The following is a 27,598-nucleotide window of genomic DNA, read 5'->3' on the forward strand; positions in this document are numbered from 1 at the left end:
ATCCTTAGACAAATGAAGTACATTCTAGTCACAGGTGGTGTCATCTCAGGGATTGGGAAAGGGATCATTGCAAGCAGCATTGGGACAATCCTGAAATCATGTGGGTTACATGTCACTTCCATTAAAATTGACCCATATATTAACATTGATGCAGGGACCTTCTCTCCGTATGAGCATGGTAAGCTGAACTCTGCATTCATAAAATTCCTCTAATTTAAATTTTTTATGGTCCTAAGGCTTTTGTGGGGAGTAGGGAAATATTTTGATATAAACAACTTATTCTGTACACTCTTACACCTTCTCCAGGATGAAGGTTTGAAATTAGCAAAGGCTAATTCCCATGCATCAGTGACAAGCCCATCAGTGATTTCAGGTGAAAGTTGTGTATTGTCAGCTCCTTTTTGTTGCAGTTGTAGGACCTGGCTACTTGCCTAGTGGGGGCCCAAACCTTTTTATCTGCATAAGAAGGAAATAAAAAACTGTTTTGGAGTGAGAGGGAAAAGAGAGAGATGAATAGCTGGAGAAAGTGGATAAGACAATGTTGGTGAGGATTTTGTGATCTTTAAACAAACATCTCTTAGAAAGGTGTACTGAGGACTGTTTGCCTCTAAAGCAGTTGTTCCCAAACTTTAACAACCTGTGAACCCCTTTCACGAAAATGTCAAGTCTCGCGAACCCCCTCCTAGAAATGAATATTTCCAGGGATTTTCTCCTTTACCTGAGTATAAATTATAAAAGCAGTGATCTTGGAAATACACTTTGTTTTTATGACATGCTTATTACACATTATTTATTATTAATATTTATCATTACAGTATTATTACATTATGAAAACAGCAACACTCTTCCAAGATCTCACTTTCGTAGCTTGTATCACTTTGAATAAGCCTGTTATAAGACAAGGCTCCTATGTTTCACCAAGGAGTATCAGATGTGAAACAGCAGGAAGGTATTTAAGAAGCCAACTCAAAGAGTTCCTCCTACACAAGCATTCAGGTCTCGAGCAGTCCAGGCAAACAACGCACATTACAACAAAGCTTAAACTTGTTCTTCATAATAATTTTAAAAACAATACTAGCTGCCTATTTCATTTTAAAAACAGCAAAAAATATCCACCTCCCTTTCCATTTCTTATAAGGAGTCTTGAAGTTTAAATCTCCTCAGTGTGATAGACATCCTTGCTTTGATCTGCTTAGCTCTTGGAAGTCCAGGGGCTCCAGGCTGCTGGCCCCGTGCTGTCCAGGGTCCCTAGGGACAGCTCTGTCCGCCATTAGGGAATTTTTTCCCAAGAACCCCCTGTAACATTTTGTGAACCCCCAGGGGTTCACGAACCCCAGTTTGGGAACCACTGCTCTAAAGGGAATCCAATTCTATATTTTCTTTAAAGCCTTTGTAATGTGTAGATTCACCTTGAGAGTATGTAGAACAAATATTGATACTAGTAATTTCCATTAAAAAATGACTATGCTGGACTTGTAAATATTTCCTTACAGATTTATTGAATTGATGTTAAAGGTTAGAATACATTTCAGTGAAAGTCTGATCTCAAGGGCTTTATTTCAGTTTTATGTCATCATAAATAAGCTTAGAATCTTGTCTGTTATACACAGGCTGTGCAGTGATTTATTCTTTAACATGTTAATCCTATTCCACTTTCTAATCTATGAGGTTTTTATTTTTATTAGCTATTCTTTTTAAAATATTTAATTGTATAAAATAAACTATTTTATCAAGAAGCTGTCTTGGTACACTGAACTCTTTCAGTTGTCTCAGAAAAACAACTTGCTTGCATGTACTTTGTCTCGCTGACTCAGATGTTTTTGCATCTTACCATTTTCTGCAGGAGAGGTGTTTGTGCTGGATGATGGAGGGGAAGTAGACCTGGATTTGGGCAATTATGAACGCTTCCTCGATATCCGTCTCACCAAGGACAATAATCTGACCACTGGGAAAATCTATCAGTATGTCATCAACAAGGAGAGGAAGGGAGATTACCTGGGCAAAACTGTCCAAGGTAATGCAATGCTTCGCTTTACCTTCTGTAGATATAAACCTAAATCTGCCCCTATCTTGAGTATTTCTACGTCTCTCTCGTCTCATTTGAGTTACAAAGAGGACATTGAATAATTCTTTGGACTGGTCTACACTTGAAAGTTGTACTGCAATACCTATATCAGTCAGTGGTATGACATTTTAACCAATATAGTTATACTGGTACAAGTCCTAGTGTGGGTGCAGTTACACTTGTATAGAGGTTTATACCTTTATACTCATATAACTGCCCATATTAGTGGTGTTGCTTTAACTGTATCACTGTAGTTAAAGCGGGACAACTTTCTAGTGTAAACAAACCCAAAGTGTCAATCTGATATCCTGGGACCATCATGACTACAACTACACTGCATACAAATAATCTCATTTTCAGACCAGTATCTTGTGGATTATGTACATTTTGTGGCTGATTTAAGGTGGGCCACTGCTTTTTTATAACTCATTAAATAATACTGTAGGACACAGTCTAGTAACATTTAAAACTGCCTTCCTGCTCTTGTGATTTCAGTATGGAAGCTGCATTCTCTGTGGACTGAGTTAGTCTTTTTGCCTTTTTTTTTTTTTTTTTTTTTTTTTTTTTTTTTTTATAATTCTTTTTTTTTTTATTTTTATATTAGTATTTTTTTTTTTTTTTTTTTCATGTCATCTTTGTCTGCTTGCATAAAACTCCTTTCATAGACAGTTCTAAAATAACAAAACTCTCCAGGCTCTGCATATAATACAGTTTGTATTGGAGGCTTTCAACTGAAAAACATCACTTACAGTTGTCTGAGATGTGGAGTGGGACTACATCTCCTCATCTGAAAGGTCATGGCTAGGAATTACCACTTATTAAAAGGAATGCTTTGATTAAAAAGACATATCAACAACATTAGATGTGAATGAGAAGCAATGGCCAGTTAATCTCAATTTGCTACACAATGAGTTTTAGACCGCAATTTATGTAGACTGTGGTTTTAACCTTTGTCCCTATTTCTCTTCTAGTTGTTCCCCACATCACAGATGCTATCCAGGAGTGGGTAATGAGGCAGGCACGAATTCCTGTGGATGAAGATGGCATTGAACCCCAAGTGTGTGTGATTGAGGTTTGTAGCATTTCCCTCCTTAGTCTTGATTCTCATGCAGAGTAAATTGAACTGTGCACTGGCAGTTAAACCTTGTAGAGAATGTGTTTTTGGTTTTTTTTGTTTATTTTGCTAAACAATTTTTCATCCTATTGATTGGGACAGTTCCAAAAGAACAAACCCCATTTTGTGTGCGTGTCAGCGTGGTGTTCTAGCAGGGTGAAGTGGTGGTACTTTGGGTTTCTTGTTGCCTAGGGCATTGGAGCTCAATTTCATCACAGAGTTAATATGCCTGGACTCCAGGGTAATAAGGCATGTGAACCAAATGTCCTTGCATATCAGTCCCTAGAGCAACGTTGGCCTTGTGGGAAGCTGCTTTTCTTCTGCAATCCAAACTGTCATAAGAAGAGGGCGTTAAGGGGTTAAAATAATGGTTGGATAGAAGGAAGAGTGGAGTCCCAAGGACCCTCTCTTGGCCAGCTTTGCTTACCCTGCATCTGTCCATGTACGGTTGTCTGAGAAGAACAGAAAAATGCCATGGAACACATCATCCAATACCCAGCATCTCATTAAAGGAAACCATATGCCCAGCAAAAATCCTGCTGCTGTTTCTTCAGAGAGTCCATACAATGATATTGGCTGTGCAGTAGGCTGTTTTCCTTTTTTTCTTAAATCAAGTGAAGAGACCAGAAAGATACTGGGTAGTATCAGTTATGAGAAGTTTGGTGCTATTCTAAATGGTCTTCTTTCGTTTAGCTTGGTGGAACAGTGGGAGATATAGAAAGTATGCCCTTCATCGAGGCTTTCCGCCAGTTCCAGTTCAAAGCCAAAAGAGAGAACTTCTGTAATATTCATGTCAGTCTAGTTCCCCAGGTAAGTCCATGGAAAGCTGTGTTGGCCAGGGATTTCTTTTATAATTAGGGTTTATTTTATAAATGTGTTTAGAGATGTAGTATAGATACACATATACTGAAAGATATCTGCGTAGTGTGGGTTTGTAATGCAGAACATAAGTGTGTACATAAGGAAAGAATTCAGAACATGCAGAGACATAGCTCTTCACAACTATCCTACAATAGCTATATCCTCCCAAAGGATACTGTTGTGTGCCTAGCAAATAGTTAGGAATTTCAGCAAATGTAAAGTTATGTATTTCTTTTATATTTTTGTTGCACAATTTTGGAATATTTATTTCTGTTGTCTTTCATAACTGAGTGCACTCTGGGAGCCTAGTGTCCCATTTCCCTGCATGTTGAGCAGTCATTTACACTTCTGTAAAGTGATTGTAAAATGCTATCAATCAGAGTAGATACCATTTTCACCCAATTTGTGCTGGTGTAGACTACACAAGGTGCAACAGAACAGAGAATTGGGTTCTATGTTGATTAGTACCCTTTTAACAGCCTCTCTTTACATGTGTCTTCTTAGAGTCTGTGTTATCTCAGACTTACAAAATAAATCAGATAACTTCTCAAACTTTAAAACAGTAATTTCCAGGATATTCTCTCAGGCAGTCCCTAAAGGTTTTTTTGAGTGGTTTTAGTTACAAAGTTGAATAGTTCTGACGTAATGTACATTTTAAATTTGATTAAACTGTCTCCCTCAGTAAAAGGGTTTAATTGACACTATAACCTTGCATAGACTCTCAGATTTGAGTGTCCTTTAATTCATGATGATCTGACAGAGAAGTTTCCTGAGGACCATAGCAGCTTTAAAAAGGAATCTAAAGTTAGCTAAGAAAAGCTATTCTGAGACTGTGCAGAAACTGAAATCATTGATGCAGATGAGAATCAAATAAACAAGGCAAAATGTTGTTGATAGACTCCATACAAAAGAAAAGCTAAATCAATGTATGCCAAATGGATAAGGAAATAAATTGTGAGTCCTACAAATGAAGATTAAAAGCTAAATTAAAACCTAGTCATAGTCACTAGTAATTGTTTTATAATCTCCACAGCATAATCCCAAAGCCAGTACATAACAATTTGGTGGTGCAAATAGCTGCACAAATTCTCCTGTTTTGAAGTTGCTGTACAATCCTCTTAACTCTGCATAGTGACAGTTAATGTTGACGCTAACTATTTCACTGGTGAGACACGGTGGGTGAGATCTTTTACTGGACCAACTTCTGTTGGTGAGAGAGACAAGCTTTCAAGTTTACACAGAGCTCTTTTTCAGGTCATGAAGAAGCTCTGTGTAACCTCAAAAGCTTGTCTCTCTCACCAACAGAACTTGGTCCAGCAAAAGAGATTACCTCACCCACCTTGTGTCTCTCATATCCTGGGACCAACACTGCTACAATACCACTGTATATTTCACTGGTGATCATTTTAGCAGAAACATCTACCTGATGTGATTTATCCAGCACTATTGGATGTAGATGAGTACAGCAGGCCAACTAATTTGCTAAAAGTTCCTGGGGGTGGGGAACAACTAACTCAGGCCCCCTTCTCTCACTTTCCCCACTCCATGGACTCAAAGAGTAAAATGTTATTTACTTACAGGGAGCACACACTAGACAGGTACCTTGAGCTTCTATCCAGCTAAAGTCTTCATATTTTCCCTCTCCCTTCCCCAATACCGTGCAGTCCCTCTGGGTCTGTGTGTGATTAAATTGGCAGTGAAATGAGGGAAAGACTATCATAAATTCAGGGTTCCTGACCCATAATTAAAACTTAATATGATGCATAGGAACTGAAGGCTTGAATGACTATTGAACTCCTCATATGTACATCTAGACATTAGTTCAATAATATATTTTGGTCTTCTTTGACTACTAGCCAAGTTCTACAGGAGAGCAGAAAACTAAACCTACCCAGAATAGTGTTCGTGAACTCAGAGGACTTGGTCTCTCACCAGACTTGGTAAGTTTTGCTGTATTACATTCATTTGGAAAGTGTGGGGCTGGCATCCTTCAGCAACCTTTCCTGATCTAAATTGGACTTGGGATGATAGGATGCTGCTGCATACCAATGGTGGTATAGAAGTAATAAACTATATTAACAAATAATCCATGATAGGAACTTGGCATAGAAACTGTTTTTAGTGACCGGTCAGATTAATGCCTGAGTGCTGCTGTTCTGCTTCACAACCTTGATATCGCTGCTTTCTCTGCTAGATTGTGTGCAGATGCTCCACTCCGCTGGACACCTCCGTAAAGGAGAAGATCTCTATGTTCTGTCATGTAGAACCAGAACAGGTAAAAAATGCTGTACTTTCTCCCTTTCCCTGTAACCAGTATTTCTGCCATCTGTCAGATGCTGAGGGCAACATTTTATTTGGTGCCTAGAGTTCCTCTGTGTTAGCTATACATTTTTTATAGACTAAAAATACATCTACATGTTTGTCTTCTCTCCAATTCTTAAATACATGTGTCTCACATATTTGTCAATTCCTCTCTGTGTAAGCCTGATACCTGGCTGAATAGGCAGAAGTACACTAGGTACAATAAACCTCTTACAATTGTTAAATCAGATTATTTCCCAATGGCTATTCTTGAGACCTGTTAACCTTCCAAATTCCTTCTGCATTTAGGAAAGACTCTGGCTTCTAAAACCAGCGTTTAGAGCTCAAATATTTGCACCATCTTAAGTAATGGGATTTGTGAGTGTGTTTTGCACACTGCTCCTTGTACAAATATGCTGTCTAATGGTCATACTTGGGCATTGCTCATATCTGCCTGTTCACATTAGTGACAGATTGCACAAGAAGAGATATCCAGGGAAATTTTAATGCTATCTGCAACACATTTATTTTTCACTCCAGAGTGTGATGTCTTTCATGTACAAGAAACTCCTTGTTAAATGATAAAAACAACAAGGAGTCCAGTGGCACCTTAAAGACTAACAGATTTATTTGGGCATAAGCTTTCATGGGTGTAAAAAACATCACTTCTTCAGATGCAAATAAATCTGTTAGTCTTTAAGGTGCCACTGGACTCCTTGTTGTTTTTGTGGATACAGACTAACACGGCTACCCCCTGATACTTGTTAAATGATAGGCAATCATTTATTTGTCAGTAGATAAATCATTGAGTATGAACAAAAGATGAAGCTAGACCAATAAGTGTTTTGTAGACTAAAGGGGATAGCACCTTAAAGTATCACTTCTATGAAATCCTCATGGGGAACCATATTTGTGTCTCATTTATTCCAGATTAAGTTTGTTCGTTTTAAAAATAATTTTCTAAATTCTAGCACTGCAAAGTCAAGCTGAGTCTTACTGGTTCATGCATTGTCCCCAGTTCTGCATTTGGATCTTGGCTAAAAATTCTGTTGCTGTGTAAACTAGAATAAAATCTAGCTGCAGGGCAGATAGAAGTAAAATGTATTGAATTTTCAGTAAAGTGACTAAGTAGGTGCCATTTTTTTTACATATTGTCCTTTTGAACCATAATCACACTTTAATGCTAAATGCTATTTACTATATAAGGAGAAATAATTGCTGCTTAATTCTTTCTGTGGAGAACTGAATTCAGCTTCCATTTGAATCCAGGAGGAAGCAGGACTTTCAAAGTTGGAATGGAATGTTTTGTGAGATTAAGTGCAGTCTTATTCCCAGTGGACAAGTGTCACAAGTCAAATCCCTTCATCGGAAACACGAAGAGTTGAATGGACTAGAGATATTGAAATAACCCCCCTTCTCAGCCCTACAGAATGGTTTGGCTAGTCTTAAATTAACTATTTTTTAAAACATTTTTTGTAAATTTAGTGGTGGTGAAAGTTGTCAAATTCTTTCTTGACAACAGTACAAGCTTCTCTGTGCCCTGCGTACATGCCTCAGTCTTGGTCTGGAGAGATCAATTATTACTGGTTTATATTACAGTAGTACCTAGAGGCACCAGTCAGGAAATGGCTCTATTGTACTGGGCACTGCACAATCCTAAAATAAGATAGTCCCTACCCCAAAGAGCTTGTGATATCCGTTCAAGACCAGATGCAATTGGGCAAAACAAACGGAGCATGGGAGGGAGTTCAACCTCTATGGCCCATTCAGTCAGTGGTTTCTCTATTGAAACAGCCAAGGATGAGGACAGCCAAGTTGTGTTGGGTGTTCTGTAAAGTGCACACTTAGTCACTGGGAACTGGCTTACAATGTCATTTATTATTTTAAATAGTAGATCTTACCTTATGACTGTCTTGAGATTTCTGCTTCCTTGTGCCTTCAGGTGGGAACTGGATTTGCTCATTCCTACTTCCTACTTAGTTGCACTTTTTATGAGGTGCCATCAGCAAGTACTAGCTGCTGTTGCTAGATCATTCATTTAGGAAGAATGTTCTTATAAACTGTTTGAATTAAAAATCAGTTTTTGTTCATTTTGAGTAAATGTGTGTTAAATGATCACGCAGTTGTCTTCTGGAGGCAGAAAGAAGTAGTAGTGTCCAGTTGTCTGATGTTCTGCTAGGATCATTTGTAGATACATATGGATATATTTTAATGACCCTCACTTTTTATGAACAGGTCATTTGTGTTCATGATGTCTCTTCCATCTACCGGGTTCCTCTATTACTAGAGGAGCAGGGAGTTGTTGATTACTTCCGCCGCAGGCTTGACCTTCCCATCGAGAAGCAGCCCAGGAGGATGCTCATGAAGTGGAAGGAGATGGCTGACAGGTGGGCGTCACAATCGGGAATAGTTTGGAATTGGATTGTGCCCTGGCTTTCAGTGGTCAGCTGGGGAATGGTTCCCCAGAAGGCCTGTGTTTCAAATTCCCCCAAAACTCCATGTCTGTTTTCACAACAATACATTTTATTTTTAGATCGTTAACTATTAAAAACAACAACAACACAGAGAACTAAGATACTGTTGGGCAGTTTATTTACTGAGTTCCTTAGAACTGTATCCTTTGCCTGTAATCTGGTACTACTCAAAACCTGTCTAAAATAATGTAAAGGGGAATGTGTGCTTTAGGATTTTTCCTTTTTATTCTGAACAGGCCAGCCTTGCTAGAAATTACTGATGCATGTTTAGGAGGCTTTTCAACAACAATATCATTTCTTTTTTTCACTTCCGACCCAGCAAAGCAGCTGTCTCTTGATGTGTCTTCTGTCTTGGACTCCCTGGCACATATTAGTACCCCTGTGGAGAGCAGGGTCACACACATCCCGCCATTAGGGAAATGATGAAGTCAGGGTTTAGTCAACATCCAGGCATGTACTGAAGCTTTCAACATTGTATGTTCCATGGGGTATAAGTAGGGCCCTACCAAATTCACGGTCCATTTTGGTCAATTTCATGGTCATAGGATTTTAAAAATTGAAAATTTCATGATTTCAACTATTTAAATTTGAAATTTCACAGTGTTGTAATTTTAGGGCTCTTGACCCATAAAGGAGTTATGGGGGGTGGTCACAAGGTCATTGTAGGGGAGGTTGGGGTACTTCTACCCTTACTTCTGCGCTGCTGCTGGTGGCGGCACTGCCTTCATAGCTGGAGAGCAGCGGCTGCTGGCCGGGAGCCCAGCTCTGAAGGCAGAGCTGCTGCCAGCAGCAGCGCAGAAGTAAAGATGTTATGGTATGGTATTGCCACCCTTACTTCTGCGCTGCTGCTGGTGGGGCGCTGCCTTCAGAGCTGGGTGCCCGGCCAACAGCCGCCACTCTCCAGACACCCAGGTATGGGTGGCAATACTGCGAAACCCCCCCCCACCCCCCAAAGTAACTGTGACCCCCTGCAACTCCCTTTTAGGTCAGGACCCACAATTTGAGAAATGTTGGTCTCCCCTGTGAAATCTATATAGTATAGGGTAAAAGCACATAAAAGACCAGACTTCACAGGGGGAGACCAGATTTTACGGTCCGTGACGCGTTTTTCATGGCCATGAATTTGGTAGGGCCCTAGGTATAAGAAAATGGTAAGTTTCAGAAACTTCTAAATGAACAAACCTTGATTTACCTTTACCATACAGACTCATCCCTGCTCCAGTGCAGCTAATAGAGGCCACTGATACAATCCATTTTGCATGTGTCTGGGTGAGAAATGAGTGACCTTGCAGAACTACTTTGTAAAGCTAGTGGAGAAAACAGCTAAACTTACTCAAATTTTCACTGATGTATTTAAGATTCAGCAGCTTCTAGTACGGTGGTTGAGGGTAGTCATAAAAATGTAGGACTGGAAGGAACCTCGAGAGGTCATCTAGTCCAGTCCCCAGCACTGAGGGAGGGCTAAGTATTATCTAAACCAACCTGACAGGTGTTTCTCTAACTTGTTCTTTAAAACCTCCAGTGACAGAGACTCCACAACCTCCCTAGGTAATCTATTCTAGTGCTTAACTACCCTGACAGTTAGGAAGTTTTTTCCTAACTTAAATCTCTCTTGCTGCAATTTAAGCTTGTTACTTGTTGTTGTCCTGTCCTCACTGGATAAGGAGAACAATTTTTCACCCTCTTTATAGTAACCTTTGAAGTACTTGAAGACTGTTAGCATGTCCTCCCTCAGTCTTCTCTTCTCTAGACTAAACAAACCCATTTTTTTTCAATATTTCTTCGTAGGTCATGTTTTCTAGACCTTTAGTCACTTTTGTTGCTCTCCTCTGAACTCTTTCCAATTTGTCCATATCATTCCCAAAGTGCGGTGCCCAGAACTGGACACAGTGCTCCACTTGAGACCATATCAATGCTGAGTAGAGTGGAAAAATTACTTCTTATGTGTTGCTTACAACACTACTGCTAATACATCCCAGAATGGTGTTTTCTTTTTTTGTAACAGTATTACATTTTTGACTCATATTTAGTTTGGGATCCACTGTAACCCCCAGATCCTTTTCTGCATTACTCCTTCCTAGGCAGTCATTTCCCATTTTGTAGTTGTGCAATTGATTATTCCTTCCTAAGTGGAATACTTTACATTTGTCCACATTGAATTTCATCCGATTTATTTCAGACCATTTCTCCAGTTTGTCAATATCTTATTGAATTCTAATCCTATCTTCCAAAGCGCTTGCAGTCCCCTCCCAGCTTGGTATCATCTGCAGACTTTATAAGTACACTCTCTAGGCCATTATCTAAATCACTGATGAAGATATTGAATAAAACTGGACCCAGGACAGATCCCTGCAGGACCCCACTCCATGTGCCCTTCCAGTTTGACTGTGAACCACTAATAACTACTCTCTCAATATGGTTTTCCAACAGTGGTGCACCCACCTTATAGTAGGTTCATCTAGGCTATATTTCCCTAGTTTGCTTACGAAAAAGCCATGTGAAAGAATATCAAAAGCCTTAAAGTCAAGGTATATCACATCTACTGCTTCTTCCTGTCCAAATGGCTTGCTACCCTGTCAGAGAATTGCATGTCAAATCAACCAAATGTTTTATTCTTGACAAATCCACGTTGACAGTTATTCATCACCTTATTGTCTTCTAGGTGGTTTCAAATTGATAGTTTGATTATTTGCTCCGTTATCTTTCTGGGTACTGAATTTAAGCTGACCGTCTATAATTCCTTGGGTTGTCCGTGTTCCCATTTTCATAGATAGGTACTATATTTGCCCTTTTCCAGTCCTCTGGGATCTTTCCTGTCTTCCTTGGGTTCTCAAAGATAATTGTTAATGGCTCAGAGATCTCTTCAGTTCCTTTAGTATTCTAGTGCTCTAGAATTCTAATACACCTCTACCCCGATATAACACGAATTCGGATATAACACGGTAAAGCAGTGCTCCGGGGGGCGGGGCTGCGCACTCCGGTGGATCAAAGCAAGTTCGATATAACGCAGTTACCTATACCGCGGTAAGATTTTTTGGCTCCTGAGGACAGCGTTGTATTGAGGTAGAGGTGTATGTTCTAATCACCTGGATGGTGAAAACTAAATTAAATATGACTGTACAATATAAATATGCTTACAAAGGCAAAGTATACATAGTGGTGTATTGGGTACTAATATGACTAGTGATGTATGTTTAGTGCACTGACAGTTAATTGCAGCATTGTACCAAAGTTGGGCTGCCTTTCAATGTTCCCTTTACTATTTATGGGTGCTGCTTTTAAAGGCGAAACAAAAAGGTGTCTGAGTGACCAGAATGGAAGGATTGGAGGGATTCAGATTGACAAGAGTTGTGCTCTCCACATTTACAATAACTTGGGTCAGTATTTTCAAAGCAGGGTACCTGAAGTTAGGCACTTATAGGCATATTTTGGAACCTCAGTAAGTGGCCCAATTTCAGAAGTGATGAGTACCTGCGTCTTTCATTGACTTCACTGTGAGTGTGAATGATCAGGATCAGGCCCAGAGAGTCCTGTGGCTTTCCAGATCCTGCAAACAAGAATGTAACATCTTGCACTGCCAGGCTGTTGAAATCTGCACTTCTATGGGATTTAGAAGTCTTTCTTTTCCCTCAGCCATTGGAATGGACTGAGTTAGAATGCACAGAGGACAGTACTGTGCAAGATAAACAAAATTGACTATGCTTTCCTCTGACTTTTATTTAATAAATTTGATACCTATTTTGGACCTAGTACAACTAAGCTCATCAAAAACAAACCTAAAACCTACCAAAAATAATTGGAAATAAAGGTAAGAAATTATTTGTTCTCCCATACCATTATTCTTCTCTGTGGCTACTTAGCAGAATTTTTCTTTCCTTTATCAAATAATGGAAGTCCCCAGATTACTGTCATTCATTCAGAATAACAACTGTTTAAAGGCCAGACTTTTAAAAGGAGTCAGAGGCCAGGCTCTCAAGCTGCCAGCTCCCATTAGGCCAGAGTTTTAAAAGTGCCCATCAATTCCCATTAACAATGAACAAGCCCTATATTTTGGTTTTGTGTTTCTAGATATGACCGTTTGCTAGAGACCTGCTCCATTGCACTTGTTGGCAAATACACCAAGTTCTCAGATTCCTATGCTTCTGTCATTAAAGCTTTGGAACACTCTGCACTGGCCATCAACCACAAACTTGAGATAAAGGTATGCTTTTTTCCCCCCTTCCTAGCTGGAGTAGTATTTGTGTCTTAACCAGATTGTTCTTGCTTACAGTTTTGCACACATCTAGGAAACACCTCACAGTTTTCAGAATGATTCAGCAGCCAGGAATATAACAACTCATTCATTCTCCTTGGATTACAGCGTCCAAACATCTGTTACATGCATACAACTTAATAGCAAACCAACCTCCTGCTTTCAGAACAGAGGATCTCCATAATACATGTGCACTGTCTGGTTTTTTCAGGTGTTCAGTGTTGAACCTGAGTGGTGGTGTTGGGAAGGCCAGTGTTCATTTTGAATTTCCTCTAGCCATTACTATAACCAATTCTTTGTAGGGTAGTCTGACTTCACTTGGTGGCACTGTCAAGCTTCATGGTACTCTGCCCTAGTATTCCACTGTGATCTTGACACCAGCTGGAAACTGATTGTCTCTGTAAGCCTCTTGGAACATATTTGAACTTCATGAACATTCTTGGAGTACTGAAATGTCTGCCATCTTTCATCTGAAACTTTAAAGAAAAATTTCTTTAAACCATGTTACCTCTAAATATGAAGTATTACCCAAGACGTGTGTAGCACCACTGTTTGTAATAGGACTAGTGAAGTATGTCTTGTGCACTGTCACTTAATTTATTGCAGCATTGTACAAAGGCTGGGCTGCCTTCCATCATTTCCCTTCTCGGATTATTGATAGGATTTGCTTGTAACAGTAGTCTGTCATTGGGGACTCTCCGGTTTATGGGCACAGGATTCTAAGTGCTGCAGGGGACCCATGCATGTAGGTGGTACACAGGGGCTTAAAGAGCTATCTAAGAGAGAGAAGAGAAAAGTGAAACTGCCCAAAGTCAGGAGATGCTAAGGATAAGAGTGCCTGCAGAACTGTAACACTTTTTCATATGTGCCATCATAATGCAGTCTAATTGTTCTCCTGGATGCCTGCCACATTCAGTGTGTAAATTGAACATGCAGTTAAGGAGACTGTTTGTTTGAATTTTTTATCCTCATTATTGTAAATGTGGCTCATATGCTGCATGCAATCTAAAACCTATGGACCTCAGCCCTACTTACCACTCAGGCCTTATCAGTCACCATCCAAACTGCTCAGTGAGGTAGAGGACCTCCTGAAAGCATGGTGTCTGTACATGTAATTAAAGACTGTAGTGATTATGAACAAGAAGCTATATTGCCTAGCAGGTGGAAAATCAGACCAAGCAAACCACTAGTAAATGTACAATAAGAAACAAGCCTGTGTTGGCAGGGAGGGAGTCTCATACATCTAGATTCAATGAAAACTAAACAGCAGGATTTGGTATCGGGGGGTCTTGTGCCAGTCTCTCTCACTGTGATTATTCCTGGATTTCTTCCTAGTATATCGATTCTGCAGACTTGGAACCAGCTACTCTACAAGAAGAACCAGTCCGATACCACGAGGCCTGGCAGAAACTCTGTAGTGCTGAGTAAGCAGTTCATAACCATAAGCCTTTCCTCAAAGAGGATCTGACTTCCCTTGGTATTGCTGTCATTTTCTAAGTGATCGTACACAGTTGTACTCAGGGACCCTCCCCCCATTGTGCTGTGCACTGAGAGCCCCTGTCCTGCAGAGTTTACAATATAATTTTGTGTAATTGTAACAAACAGATCGGGGAGGGAGGGACAGCAATAGCAATGTGATTACACAGACTAGCTATGTGTACAACTGGCTGGTTTTGAGGAGGAGAAGGAGAAAGGGTGGGGGCAGCATGAGGCATGGGAAGGGCCACTGGGGGAAAAGTGGGATGAGGAAGGGGGAGGATTGAGGGGAGGGCCAAAGCTGGGAGAAAGAGGAGGGTACAAATGTGGGATGAGATCTTTTTTTTGTAGGAAAGAGGGATGTTGGAGGAGGAAGGGAGAGACTAGATTGCAGGGAAGGGGTGGTTGAGCCAAGCGAGCAGTGGTGGGTCATGACTAGTGATCAGTTATTTGGGAAGCAGTTATCCACTTTCTGCCATTGGTCAATAATACAAAGAATCACCTGCAGAATCCTTGTGTTTTTTGCGATTGCAGTTGGGACATGTTGTGCTACAATTTAGTTGACTTGTCTCTAAGCAATAGACTGATTAACAGATATTTGTTGTGAAGCACGTATGCTATTCTACGTACATCGTCCTGCTCTTTCGGATCATGTGAAGAGCAGCAGTAATAACAACACCTACCACTTACACTGCACACTTCATCTGTAGCTCTTAAATGAGGTCACTGTCCCCATTTTACAGATGGGGAAACTGAGGCACTGAGCAGGGACGTGACTTTCCCAACAGCACCTACTAGGCCAGTAGCAGAGCTGGAAATAGAACCTAGATTTTCTAAGTCCCAGTCCAGTGCTCAGTCTGCTAGGCCACACTGCCTCTTGTATTACAGCCCATATTATATTTGTCTGTCCAAAAAGATTTATTACATAGAAACTAGACTTTTTTTATAAATGTTGCTCCGACAAGTGTTTGCCTACAAAATCCTGCAGCTCTCACAGAGACATCTTAAAATTGGGAGACAGGACTGGAAGGGACCTCTTGGGTCAACAAGTCCAGTCCCCTGTTGTCATAGGCAATCTTGTCATTTAATCCCATTCATCAGATTATTTTAGTACAGATATTCTTTGTCATTTATAAGCACCTTAAGGCTTTTCACTACTGTGCACGCAGTTATATTCAAAGAGATCTTGGTAGTAAAATGAATTGGTCAGGTCTTGTAACTCCAAGGTCTTAAAGCAGAAGAGCTGCAATACTTGTTTGGAGGGTATCGAAAACTGCAAGTCTCATGTAGCTGGATTTTTTTTTTTTCTCCCCTTCCCTTGTACAGTGGAGTCCTGGTTCCAGGTGGGTTTGGCGTTCGAGGAACAGAAGGGAAAATTCAAGCTATTTCCTGGGCAAGAAAACAGAAAAAGCCCTTGTTAGGTGAGAAATAGAACGTATTTGACAGTATGAAGTAATTATGGGGGGAGGAGGGAAGCAAGGAGCCAACAGGTGTACATCCAAAATCTGAATCCCACCCTAGCCCTCTGATCAGAGACATCTCTATTGTGGATCAATCAAGCTCTTGATTGATTGATTAACTGTTGTGTTAATGCTTTCTTAACCCCATAGTGTTCTCTTGAGGCAGATGTTCTGTATATTATACTATAGCTAATGACTAACACTTAAAATTAACAGAGCACCGAGGCAGCATTTAAAATGTTTTTTAATATTCCCAAGGAAACTTGAATTTCTTCTGGATGTGGTTGATTGTAATAATTTCCCCCATGATTTAATTCTCGGAATGCATGCATGTAATGAGAAAAGATAAGAGAAACTAACAGAGAGACTAGTACGGCACTCAACGTTGTTCTTGATTCACAATTGTGTGACACTGTGTGTGAATATATATAAATATTTTTAAACCACTGTGTTCTGACTCCACATACTAAAGGAAGATACCTTACTCTCCAGTGCAGCCCTGGCATATCAATGACTGCTGCCAGTGTCGATCAAGAAGTTGTTAAGATCTGTATTAAGATAGCACATAGGGCCCAAAATGAGATGGGGACCCCATTGTGCTGGGCTTTAAACTTTGCTGTTCTGGGCAGAGATTCTTACTTACAATTGAATTAGACCATATGGACAAGTAGTGTGAGAGAGGAAATATTATCCCCATTTTACAGATGGGCAGCTGAGGCCCAGAGAGATCAGTTGAATTGTCCAAAGTCTCACTTAGTCTGAGACAGAGCAGGGAATGGATCCCAGGTCTGAGTCCCAGTCAGTTCTGTAGCCACAAGACATGCTTCCTCTATAAATCAGTATGTTTCTGTGTGTTGTAGACTTCTATGCAGGTGCCAAAGTGCAGAGCTTTGCATTACTGCATGATCTGGGAGACCCTTACAGTTCACTACCCGGTGTCACTTTCATACTCTCTGCTCTTTCTACAGGAGTTTGCTTGGGGATGCAGCTTGCAGTTGTGGAGTTTGCGCGCAGTGTTCTCGGCTGGCAAGGTACTTGCAGTGATAACTAACTTTCTGAGTTCAGGTTATTAATGGATTAATTGGGATGATGGCTGTAACTACTCCCCATTCTTGGTGGGTAGGAGATGGCTTTTGGGGAAAAATCTGTCTCCAAGAACCAGTCTTAAAGGAAAACTGTACCCACTTTGCTCAGTCCATCAAGCTGAAAGCTAGCCAGATAGGAGATACTTGTCACCGTAGATAAAATATACTATAAAATACTGTAATCCAGTTTCAAGTCTGCTTGCTAGTTAGAATTAAAATGTGAAACAAAAGGTTCAATTTCCAGAAAATAAGCATTTTTTTCCTGATGCTTAAGGCAAATTGGAAACTGATTTACGGTATTTCATAATGGTCTCCCATACTGCTTATGTCACAAATGATTTTGCTGTCCTCGGGAAGATGGCAGCTTCTACCTAGACTCAGAAATATTTATCTCAGAAGTCTAATAAATACATCTGGGCTTGTTTGGTGTCTGGGACAGATTCTGCTCTCACAAGTGGTCCCTTCATAAGTTGGTACTGCTCACATGAGTGTGGGAGTGGGATTCATTTCTATCTTACTCATGTTCAGTGTGTGACTTCTTGCTTCTAATTTAAGAATGTCATTTTACAGATGCCAATTCTACAGAATTTGACCCCAAAACTACTCATCCAGTGGTGAGTATGGTGTGATTCAAATGTGGCTTGTTCTGACCCCCTCTTCAAAGCTAGAAGTGTTCTCTGTGCGTAGATAAAGCCAATCAAACTTGTACTGAAATATCTGAAATTGGAATTTACATCTCTTGATATCTTGGTGCAAGTCTGTGTATGGGCACTTTTATTTTGGAAGTAAATGTCCTAGTTTGGTTTACCTTAAGTCAATTTGTCATCTTTTTGGCAGCGGGTTCACACACTGTAGAATGTACAGACACTGAGGGTTTTTTCCATCTATGCATTTTTATAAAACAAAGAACTTACTCCTGAGAGTTTAAAGGGCAGTTTTCAGCATGGATGACTTTTTTACAGAGCAATCAACAAAATTTATAGTGGAATGGTGGATATGACCAAACAGAGAAAAAGTTAATGGTGACAGTGCCAAATATTAACCTACCTAAACATTAACTTCATACATTTTCTTCTTGAGCCAACTGAATCTCTGTCCACCCAGAACTAGGGCTGCAAGTCCATAAAAATCTCAGCTAGGTAAGCCAGTCAACAACCCAAAGTATTGGAATTGTTTGTGACCTCGGCTACAATAATTTCCAGTGCTCCTTTCTCTCCGACTCTGGAAAGGAGTATGTTTAAAATATCAAGTTTATAAGTCGAGCCACCACATGCTGATGGTGACTCCGTTTTGCAGTTAGAATCCTATTACCCTGATTACATTGGGATCTGTACAGATACCACCATTATGAGACTATCTCCCGAAGAAGTGAGGTTTTTTACCCATGAAAGCTTATGCCCAAATAAATCTGTTAGTCTTTAAGGTACCACCAGACTCCTTGTTATCTCCTATACTGAGACTGCCCCAAAATATCGCCAAACCTACCAAATACAATTCTGTGTCTTCATTAAAAGAACACCTCAATTAAATGTCTGATTGTGCTGGGCCTCTGGAGTGACTGCTTAAGACAGATTTCACTGTTTGTCTTTCTTACGTTGTCCTATGGATGTTTGCATTTGAATCCTGTTTCAGGTTTTTTCTTCCTGTTTCAGTCAGTTCACTGTTTTAATAATCTCCCCTAGGTCATAGACATGCCAGAACATAATCCTGGGCAAATGGGTGGGACCATGAGGCTTGGCAAAAGGAGAACCCTCTTCCAAACCAAGAACTCGATCATGAGTATGGGATTTTTTTTACTGCTATATCTTCTCGGTCCTTCTAGTGTCTGAAATGATTCATGAGAATACAGTGTGTCGAGTGGGACAGAAGTGAGATATAGAAAATTAGCCAGATTGTTTAATGCTTTAAAAAAAAAAATGGCTAAGACTGTCTGCTAGGCATTCCTTAGACTTTCTGTGGTGGAAGTGAAACATCAGCCCCCTTGTGCTGCAGAAGAAGTAGGTTCTGGTGGAAACCAGTCACTCTGGGCTAGATCCACAAAGGTCCTTAAGCCATAACTGTCACTTCAGGTGTCATTGAGATACTCAGCTGCTGCCTTATGCTGTAGATGCCTGAATTCCATAGATGCCTAAGTTTCTGCTTGTTGGGGCCTTAGCTCATACCTGAGCCCTACTACCATTCTCAGGCAAGGCACTCCTTGCCTATTTCGCCTGTGGGACCTGATCCAGTAGGCATGCTCAGAACACACGTGGGGGGGACACATGTCTCTGTCCCATGATACCCAAATAGCCCGGTGGCTTGCCTAGGATGTGGAAGCCCCAGGGTTGAATTCCCACTTTGCCTGATTTGGAGCGGGGACTGGAACCTGACTCTCCCACATCCCCGGGGAGTGCTCTAACCACCAGACTATAGAGTCAGTTTCTCACCTTCTCTCTCTCAGGCCCGATGCATATTTAATTATTTATACAAAATGGAACAACTTCAGCAGGGGAGATTGAGAGAGACTCTCACCGAATAGCCTGGTGGCTCGGACACTCACCTGGAATGTGAGACCTGGGTTCAAGTCCTTGCTCCAAAACCGGCAGAGTGGGGATTTGAAAACAGGTCTCCCAGATCACAGGTGAGTGTGCTAATCCCTCAGCTATTGGCAGTAATGGGGAGGGGGTCTGACCTGGCCAAGTGCCTGACTCCAGGAGAGTGTTCACAGCTGTGAGTACTGAGTGAAGACAGGTGACTGACTACCTCTGAGGGTGGGGCTTAGACCCTGCTCCTCCTCAGTGTTTTCTGTTGGCTGATTTAGGCAGCTCTCAGTTCAGCTCTCTGTGAATCCCTTTCATAGGTGCCTAGGCTCCCCAGAGTTAGGTACCTAATTCAGGTCTGTAAATTCCACTGGGTGGCAGGATGCCTAGGAGTTAATGCTGGCTAATGTTCAGTTGCAATGCTGCAGTGCAGATTGCATGATTTGTGGATAACACAGGGGGAAGATGGTGGGGCTGGGGTTATACATTAATTGGTTAAAGAGGAGTAGAAACATCATCAAGTGGAGTTTACCATGATTTTGGATGTAATTAAGGAGAATGTAAAAGGTCCTCTCTTTCTGGGCAGGAAAACTGTATGGAGATCATGACTTCTTGGAAGAGAGACACAGACACAGATTTGAGGTATCAGTTGGTGTGTTCTGGGGTTTGTAAGCTTTCTCACTGAAGAGCATGAGCATGAGAGATCATGTGTACTTTGCTGCTTTTCCTCAGGTGAATCCAGAACTGAAATGCTTCTTTGAAGAGCAGGGTCTGAAATTCGTAGGCCAGGATGTGGAGGGAGAGCGAATGGAAGTGGTTGAGTTGGAAGGTGAGCACTTGAGCAGCTGTGTTGGGAGTTGGTGTGTGTGTCAGGGGGAGAGTTTTTTGTCTGACATGGCAGCTTCTCTATGGGCTCAGGGCAAGATCTCAATATCTCAAGTCTGTTCCCCAAACAGAGCTATTGAAGTGCAAAATAATAATGACCGTTAGGAGTTAGAGGACAGAGGAATACCAAGGACAGAGCAAGGAGGTGACCTCCCAGAGGACAGAAGGAACCAAAGCTGGGGTTGGAACTCAGAGGTCCTGAGTTTGTCAGCTTGGCCGTGCAACTCAGATCCTAATGATGTTCTCTAGACCAGCAGTTCTCAACCATGGACCTGGGGGCTGCAAACAGATTTCAGGGGGTCCGCCCAAATAAACCAGAGAGCAGGGCCAGCGATAGAGTCACTGAGGCCCAGGGCAGAAAGCCGAATCCCAAGCCCTGCTGCCTAGGACTGAAGATGAAGTCCAAGCCCTTCCACCCTGGGCTGAAGCTGAAGCCTGAGCAATTTAGCTTCATGGGACCCCCTGTGGCGTGAGACCCTGGGCAATTATTCTGCTTGCTACTCCCTAATGCTGGTCCCGGATTTTAATCTACTGAAAAACTGTTGTGGCACGAGTGGGCTGTGAAATTTTTATAGCATGTTGGGGGAGCTTCAGAAGGAAAAAGGTTGAGAACACCTGCTCTAGACTGTCAGCAGCAGATGCCAGCTGTGAGATGTGAGGAGGTTATCCAGAAAGGCCTTCCAACATGAGATGTGGCAGCTCAATGATCTTCTCAGAGACTCATTATTCAGAATTAACCTAACACACTCCCTGCTTTTCTCTTAGAGCATCCATTTTTTGTTGGTGTTCAGTATCACCCAGAGTTCCTATCCAGACCCATAAAGCCGTCTCCCCCGTACTTTGGCCTCCTGCTGGCTTCTGCAGGGAGGCTCACACATTATCTACAGAAGGGCTGCAGGCTCTCACCCAGGTAGGTTTGAATTAATATCCTAGTTCAGTGCCCGACTTTCCATAGTACAGATCTCTCTACTGAGCCATGGCTGACTCTTTAACGCTAGGGCTGGGGACTCCATGACCTGACAGGAATGGGGATCCCAGCATGTCTAGCACAAAGGCATCAAGTGCGTACTTTCAACATTCCTTCTTTCATCTCCTTCATCTTGGGCTAGACTGTGCCTTGAAGATTCTGGCCTACATGGGGGGCTGTGGAGTCCTTCTGCCCAACACAGAACCTTGGAAGGTTTTACCTTTAAGGGGGATCAGACGCTTGCAGAGAACAAGGGGTATGCATGTTGTACCATTCCTTGGGGAACGGGTATGCCGGGGTGCTCAGGCATTGCGGTTAGGCCTGGCCCTTGCGTAAGGTAAGGACAGCTGCTGGCATCCTCCCCACACTCAAACAATTACCAGGCATAACATGACCACTGTTGGCCTAGGCAGATGCCTAGATAATCTCCACACTGTTCTCTGTATTGTCCTCTTGCTGGGTCCAGAGTAAGAGTAGATTCCTTTCTGGCTTGTTGTTGACCCAGTTTGCAGAGGGATTGATATGCTGGAATAAGTTTCTAATGACATACCTACTCCCATTTATTCCCGTGTACTGCACTCTAAGTACAGACAGCAGATATGTGGCCAGTATACAAAAAAGTCCACCCTTTGGTTGGTGACACCTCCCTTTATCAACAGACATTGTTGGTTTAAAAGATGAAGCAGTCGTGTCCTTCAGACACACAGGGAAATGATGCTTGCAGGGCACAGCAGGCAGCAGAGACCGCTTGATAACTGAGCAAAGCACAGTAGAAAGCACATGGAACAAGTGACTGTGTGTCAGGAAAAGCTGTGTCCTTTACAAGTGGACCCAATAGTGTACTACAATGAGAAAAGCGTTGAAGCTCTTGGGTGGAGTTGCAAGGATCCTGCATACAGCAGTTGGAGGGGAGGAGAGGAGAGGAGGGATAGCTCAGTGGTTTGAGCATTGGCCTGCTAAACACAGGGTTGTAAGTTCAATCCTTGAGGGGGCCATTTAGGGATCTGGGGCAAAAATCTGTCTGGGGATTGGTCCTGCTTTGAACAGGGGATTGGACTAGATGACCTCCTGAGGTCCCTTCCAACCCTGACATTCTATGATTCTATAATAGTACCTGGAAATGGCTGGCAGTCGTACTCCAACCCTGCTCATTTGAATCTCTGAACTATGCGGGCACGTAACCAAAATACAAAGAGAATGTAAAGGCGAAGTATCTAGACCTTTAGAATATTGAGATGACGTGTCTTAGGGCTTGTCTACAGCATCAGAAGACCCGCTAAATCGACCACAGATCGCTCTCCCATTGACTCCTGAATTCCACCTGAATGAGAAGCGCAAGTGGAGTCGACGGGAGAGCGTCTCCAGTCGACATGGTGTAGTGTGGACCCTGCGGTAAGTAGATCTAAGTACATTGACTCCAGCTACATTATTCACGTAGCTGAAGTTGCGTAACTTAGATCAATCTCCCCCCGCACTGTAGGCAAGGCCTTAGATTTCCCTTCTCAAAGCCTGCTGTTGGGAATGGCTGCACTGAGAACAGGCGATGTCAGTCGGTTTGCTGTGGGGAGGGAAAAAATAACTTGAAACATCTTGGGTCATTATAATCTACTGCTGATTAAACACTTCACCTCTTGGTGCTGAGTCTGTATTTCATTGCACCAACGTACAATGTGCTTCCATGCTTAGCATGTGCTCTAGGGGAGCTGACAGTGCGCATAGGGTGCCTGTGCCTGTCTTACAGCTCTTCTCATTCCTGAGTTTTCAAAGCTCCTATGAAATAGCTCTGTCTCCAGATTAAAGGCAGCAGGACCTCTGCCCTGGAAGGGTTGCAGTAGAATGGGTTATACTGAAGGTTCTGGCTAGCTTATCTGACATGTCACTGGGGCAGTGCTTGCCTTTATGAAGAGGGTTAAATAGCTTTTGAAATGCATAGACCCCTACATTGAAACCATGGCATTGTGATTTAGCCTCATTCCCATAGAGACTGCAGACTTTAGTCTTAACATGCTTTGTTTGACACGTGTCCTACTGGGTTTTGCACTTCTCTCTTGGGAGAAATTCTTAACCTTTCATGCAGGGTTTCAGGTTTCAAAAAACTCTGTTCAGAAGTAAATAAAGGCCAAGCTCCCTGGTGTTGTGGTTGTGTAGTGCCTGGGAACAGGCTGTGGTGGCTCCTGGAGGCCAGCCAGGCCACTGATGGCTGTTCCACAAAATTAAGCAAGTAAAAACCATTGAATGGAATGATCCCTGCCTTTAAAGACAAGAGCAGCGGAGTGTCATCTAGAACCCGCAATCTGCTACGCTTACAGCCAGCTCCCACTAACTCATGATGTGCAGACTGATCTCTAAAGGGTCTGTGCTCACTATAAAACAACAAATGCCGTTGAACTAGGCTGCCTGGCTAGTCCTGTGGTGTAATCTCTGCTAGATCTTCCCTTTCCTAAAGCTATCTGACTTCTACAGGGACACCTACAGCGATAGAAGTGGCAGCAGCTCGCCTGACTCAGAGATCACAGAACTGAAGTTCCCATCAGTAAATCATGACTAATTCCTGGTAATGTTAAAACATGACGTCAGTCTCTTTCCTCCTTTATCTGTTCATTCCTTCCCTCCTGACATCTGAATTCTTCAAATCAGTCTGGAAAATACTGGCACGACGTGAGTCAGCTTGCACTGCTCATGCATATATGCCAGCTGCATTCTGAGTGATGCATGGTATTTTTGTGTCTGGAAACGCTGTCGCTGGTTCTGATCCCCTTTCTTAGCAAAATGGGCACACAGCAAAGTACAAAAAGGTGTGTAGGAGTTTTTTTTTTCTTTAAATAATAAATGTACTATGCACGCTTGAAATAAGAGACTCTCAGAATCAATTACTAGATTTAATTCTATAGAACCGTTATCTAAGACATTACACCAAGTAGAAAGAGAAGCTGAGGATTTAAAAAGCTGTTGTTTTGATGAGGAAACCTTTACCTGAGAAACATGTGGTATAGAAACATTTCAAAAGGAAGGAAAAAAAGTCCTGTAATTAGCCTGCTTAGGCTGTGATCACATGTATTTATCTATAGGCTCATCTGCCTGTTTGCCTCTTATTTAAAGGCAGATAAGGTGTCTTTATCACTCTTTCAGCTGCTGTTCTGACTACAGGTTCCCATGTCAAAACAATGAACCAGAATTTCAGAGGTGCTGAGCTCTCACAACTCAGATAGGAGCTGCAGATGCTAGGCAGCTGTGAAAATCAGGTTGATTGTCATTACTAAAACCTCAGTTTTTTTCTCATTAAAGTCCTAAAATTCAAGCTTCTGCAGGAAAACAAAATTGTTGTAACTGGTTTTGTGAAGTCACTTTTTCTTCCTGGAGTTGGTGTCTGAACATGGTGTAGTTAGTTTCTCCATTGCTCCCAGCTATGACTTTCTACCTATCCTGTAGGCGTACTTGGTATTTTTCTAATAAATTAAGCAGAATTTGTGCACGTACATGTAGTATTTGCAAGAATGAGGGAGGATTTTTATTGTTTAAAGCCATAGGATCAGAATAGTTATTTTCCTCGTAGTAGCTATCATTTCAAAGGAACTGCAATGTAAAAGTGAAGAGTGTCAGAAAATTACCGGACTAATGTGCGTAGGTTTCCCTAAAAAGGTTATTGATGTGGCACTTGGAACAGAAATACTCTTTAAAACACTTTTCCCTCCATAAAGTTTTCTTGGTGCCTTGAGTCACTGAAAGTATCTCAGAAAGCCTGTGATATTACAGATACTGTGGATCGCATTGAGACTTCTGGTGCTTGTGATGCCACATTCTAGGAGATCATCAATGGAAATACAAAGACTTCCCAGAGGCCGTTGTACTTATTTCTGTGCTGATGTCCCTCACAGCCTGGTTAGTGGGGACATTAGCACATAAATCTGGGTTTAACTCAGTTGTCATTTTTTGTTTTAATAACTGGCCCAAGGAATCAGGATTTTGCTTCTTGGGATAAGATGTGATACTGCTTAGCCAAAGGGAGCAAATATCCTGATTTTATTCTTCAGCTCTGCAGTGTTTGTTTTCTAGTTTACTTTAGTGCTGTCTTGTATAACAAGCTTGCTTTCAAAGGGGTAGATGATGCATTTCTTTTTTTAAATTGTCATAATGCCCCCTATAAGCTAGCAGGCATAATTATTCTGGGGAAGAGGAGCCTAGTGAGGTAGGTACTACATGTCGTACTCCTATGGGGGTGGGAGGTGCAAGTACACTGACCATCACACCACTGCAGGCGGAGTGGAATCCACTGTGCACTTCAAATCTGGTGCTCTTGTTCTTCAATAATTCCTACTCTTGCCCTTTCTCTATTTGTCCAGGTGGATCTTCACTAGAAGAGGAGCAGAGTCTTTGTTAGACTTCCTAAACTTCTTACAGCAATAGCCTGAACGCTGTCAGCTATGGGCTTTCTTAAGTTATGTTTTTATAATTTTATGACAAAATCTTGTCCCTTTTTATTTTCTGAATTTTCGCTGTCTTTTGTTGAATGTTCCGCTCTGTCGATCCTTATAACTCCCCGAGGAGCATTTGCCATGGCGCATGCAGCTCTGGGCCTTTTCTGCAGCTATGACTATCTCTGAGAATCAAAGCAGGAAGGCTAGATGCTGGAACAGGCTCTAGTTTCACTGGAGAATCCAGTCACACATGCTTCTTAATGCATGGTAATACTAGCATGAGTTTGTGTCTCAGACACTTGGTATTTGGGCTGCTTTCTCCAAGCACCACATGTAGTCATACAGTTGAACTTCTTGCAGGAGGTCAAATTTTGGGGCTTTCTTCATTCAGCTCTTGAGCTGAGCTAGGAAAGGTGGGATGTCAGTTTATTGTGCTTTATGCAGCCTATCTTTTTAAAACTACTATTTAAAACTCTTTGGCACTGGTGGTTTTTGTGCTTTCAGTGCTAGCAATGAACTTATGACCAGGAAAATCTGATTCCTGGAACAGAAGAGTTAGTCTGTTCATGAACATGATCAACTCTGATCCTAACTGTGACATGTCACTCTGCAGGGATGTAATTAACTTGAGATCATGTAAAAATGCCACAATGTCAGGAAGCCCCATCTTTGTCTGAATGAGGCATAACTTTTAGCCCTTTAATGCCAGCATTTTCTGGTGCTGCTTCTTGGGCTGGGAAATCTTAACTCCTTGCATCAAGGGGATGGTATAGAAAAGAATGCGATGAACTGTTTTCAGATGCTGCCTTTAAAAGCTCTCATTGCTATTCACCTTGGATTGAAAAGTTCAAGGTGCTATATTTTATTAACACTTCAAATTAAAGGGAAACTTTCCCTTGCCTCTTTGTCATGTCCATCTTCCGGAATGCAATAAAAAGTGCCATTGTCCTAAAAGTTGGGCTTAGCAACTTGCCTACAGTATTATTTGGCTTAGTCCTTAAATGTGCACTGCCCACTAACGATATTCTCAAAATTGCCAGAGATGAGGAGGGGGTGGGTGAAATGGGGTGATTCCTTTTGTTCTGCCTTTTTGCCACACTGTGAGAAACAAAGTTTGGTCTTCAGCAAGTTAGAAGAAAGGAAGCTAGTTTCTTTATTGTATTGTGTCATATGTCCTAAACCCTCTTCAGTTCATTAAAGTTTGGGCAAAGCTGTGCCTGTGTCTCGCCTGATTGAGTATTAACCCTTACATTGTCTGACTCTCAAACTCATTCAAAACTCTATTCTAACAGTGTGAAAACTCTTCTTAATAGTGTGTCCTCATGACACTTGCAGCCCTCCAGGCTTTGTTCCTAAATAAACATTTTAAGAAATCTCCATTGTAAGGTTGCATCTTATTGAGGGGAATTTTGGTAAGAATTCCTGGAGTGGTTTGTATGTGCCATTACTATTAGAGGACAGTTGGTGTGTGTGTGTGTGTGTGTGTGTGTGTGTGTGTGTACACACAAAATCTGGTATCTATATATTGAAATAGACACTTGCTATAAAGTGACTAATTCTTTAGTATTGTGATCTCACTTTATCAGTGTCATTATTTTCCTTTCTAATAATATTATATTGGTTGAAAAATTGAAAATTTGGTCATAAAATGTCTAATAGATACCTCAGAGCCTACCATGTTTTTTTCCTGATTTCAGGAAAAAGGACCAAAGCAGTGTGGGGTG

General features: G+C 41.6%; 1 protein-coding gene across 1 annotated transcript; it reads left to right on the plus strand.

Moving 5' to 3' along the window:
• Positions 1-27,088, plus strand: CTPS1 (CTP synthase 1). Its single transcript, XM_029912679.1, has 18 exons — positions 1-178; positions 1,844-2,014; positions 3,037-3,137; positions 3,873-3,989; positions 5,897-5,980; positions 6,235-6,315; positions 8,577-8,728; positions 12,884-13,016; positions 14,403-14,491; positions 15,870-15,964; positions 16,972-17,034; positions 17,659-17,702; positions 18,771-18,867; positions 20,194-20,249; positions 20,340-20,436; positions 21,258-21,402; positions 23,923-24,013; positions 25,800-27,088. Exons 1-17 carry the CDS (start codon positions 13-15, stop codon positions 24,005-24,007), a joined length of 1,776 nt encoding a protein of 591 aa, XP_029768539.1. The 5' UTR covers positions 1-12; the 3' UTR covers positions 24,008-24,013; positions 25,800-27,088.
• Positions 27,089-27,598: the final 510 nt, after the last annotated feature.

Source organism: Terrapene carolina, unplaced genomic scaffold (assembly GCF_002925995.2).
Source record: "Terrapene carolina triunguis isolate 2854851 unplaced genomic scaffold, T_m_triunguis-2.0 Scaffold236, whole genome shotgun sequence".
NCBI classification, from domain to species: domain Eukaryota; kingdom Metazoa; phylum Chordata; order Testudines; family Emydidae; genus Terrapene; species Terrapene triunguis.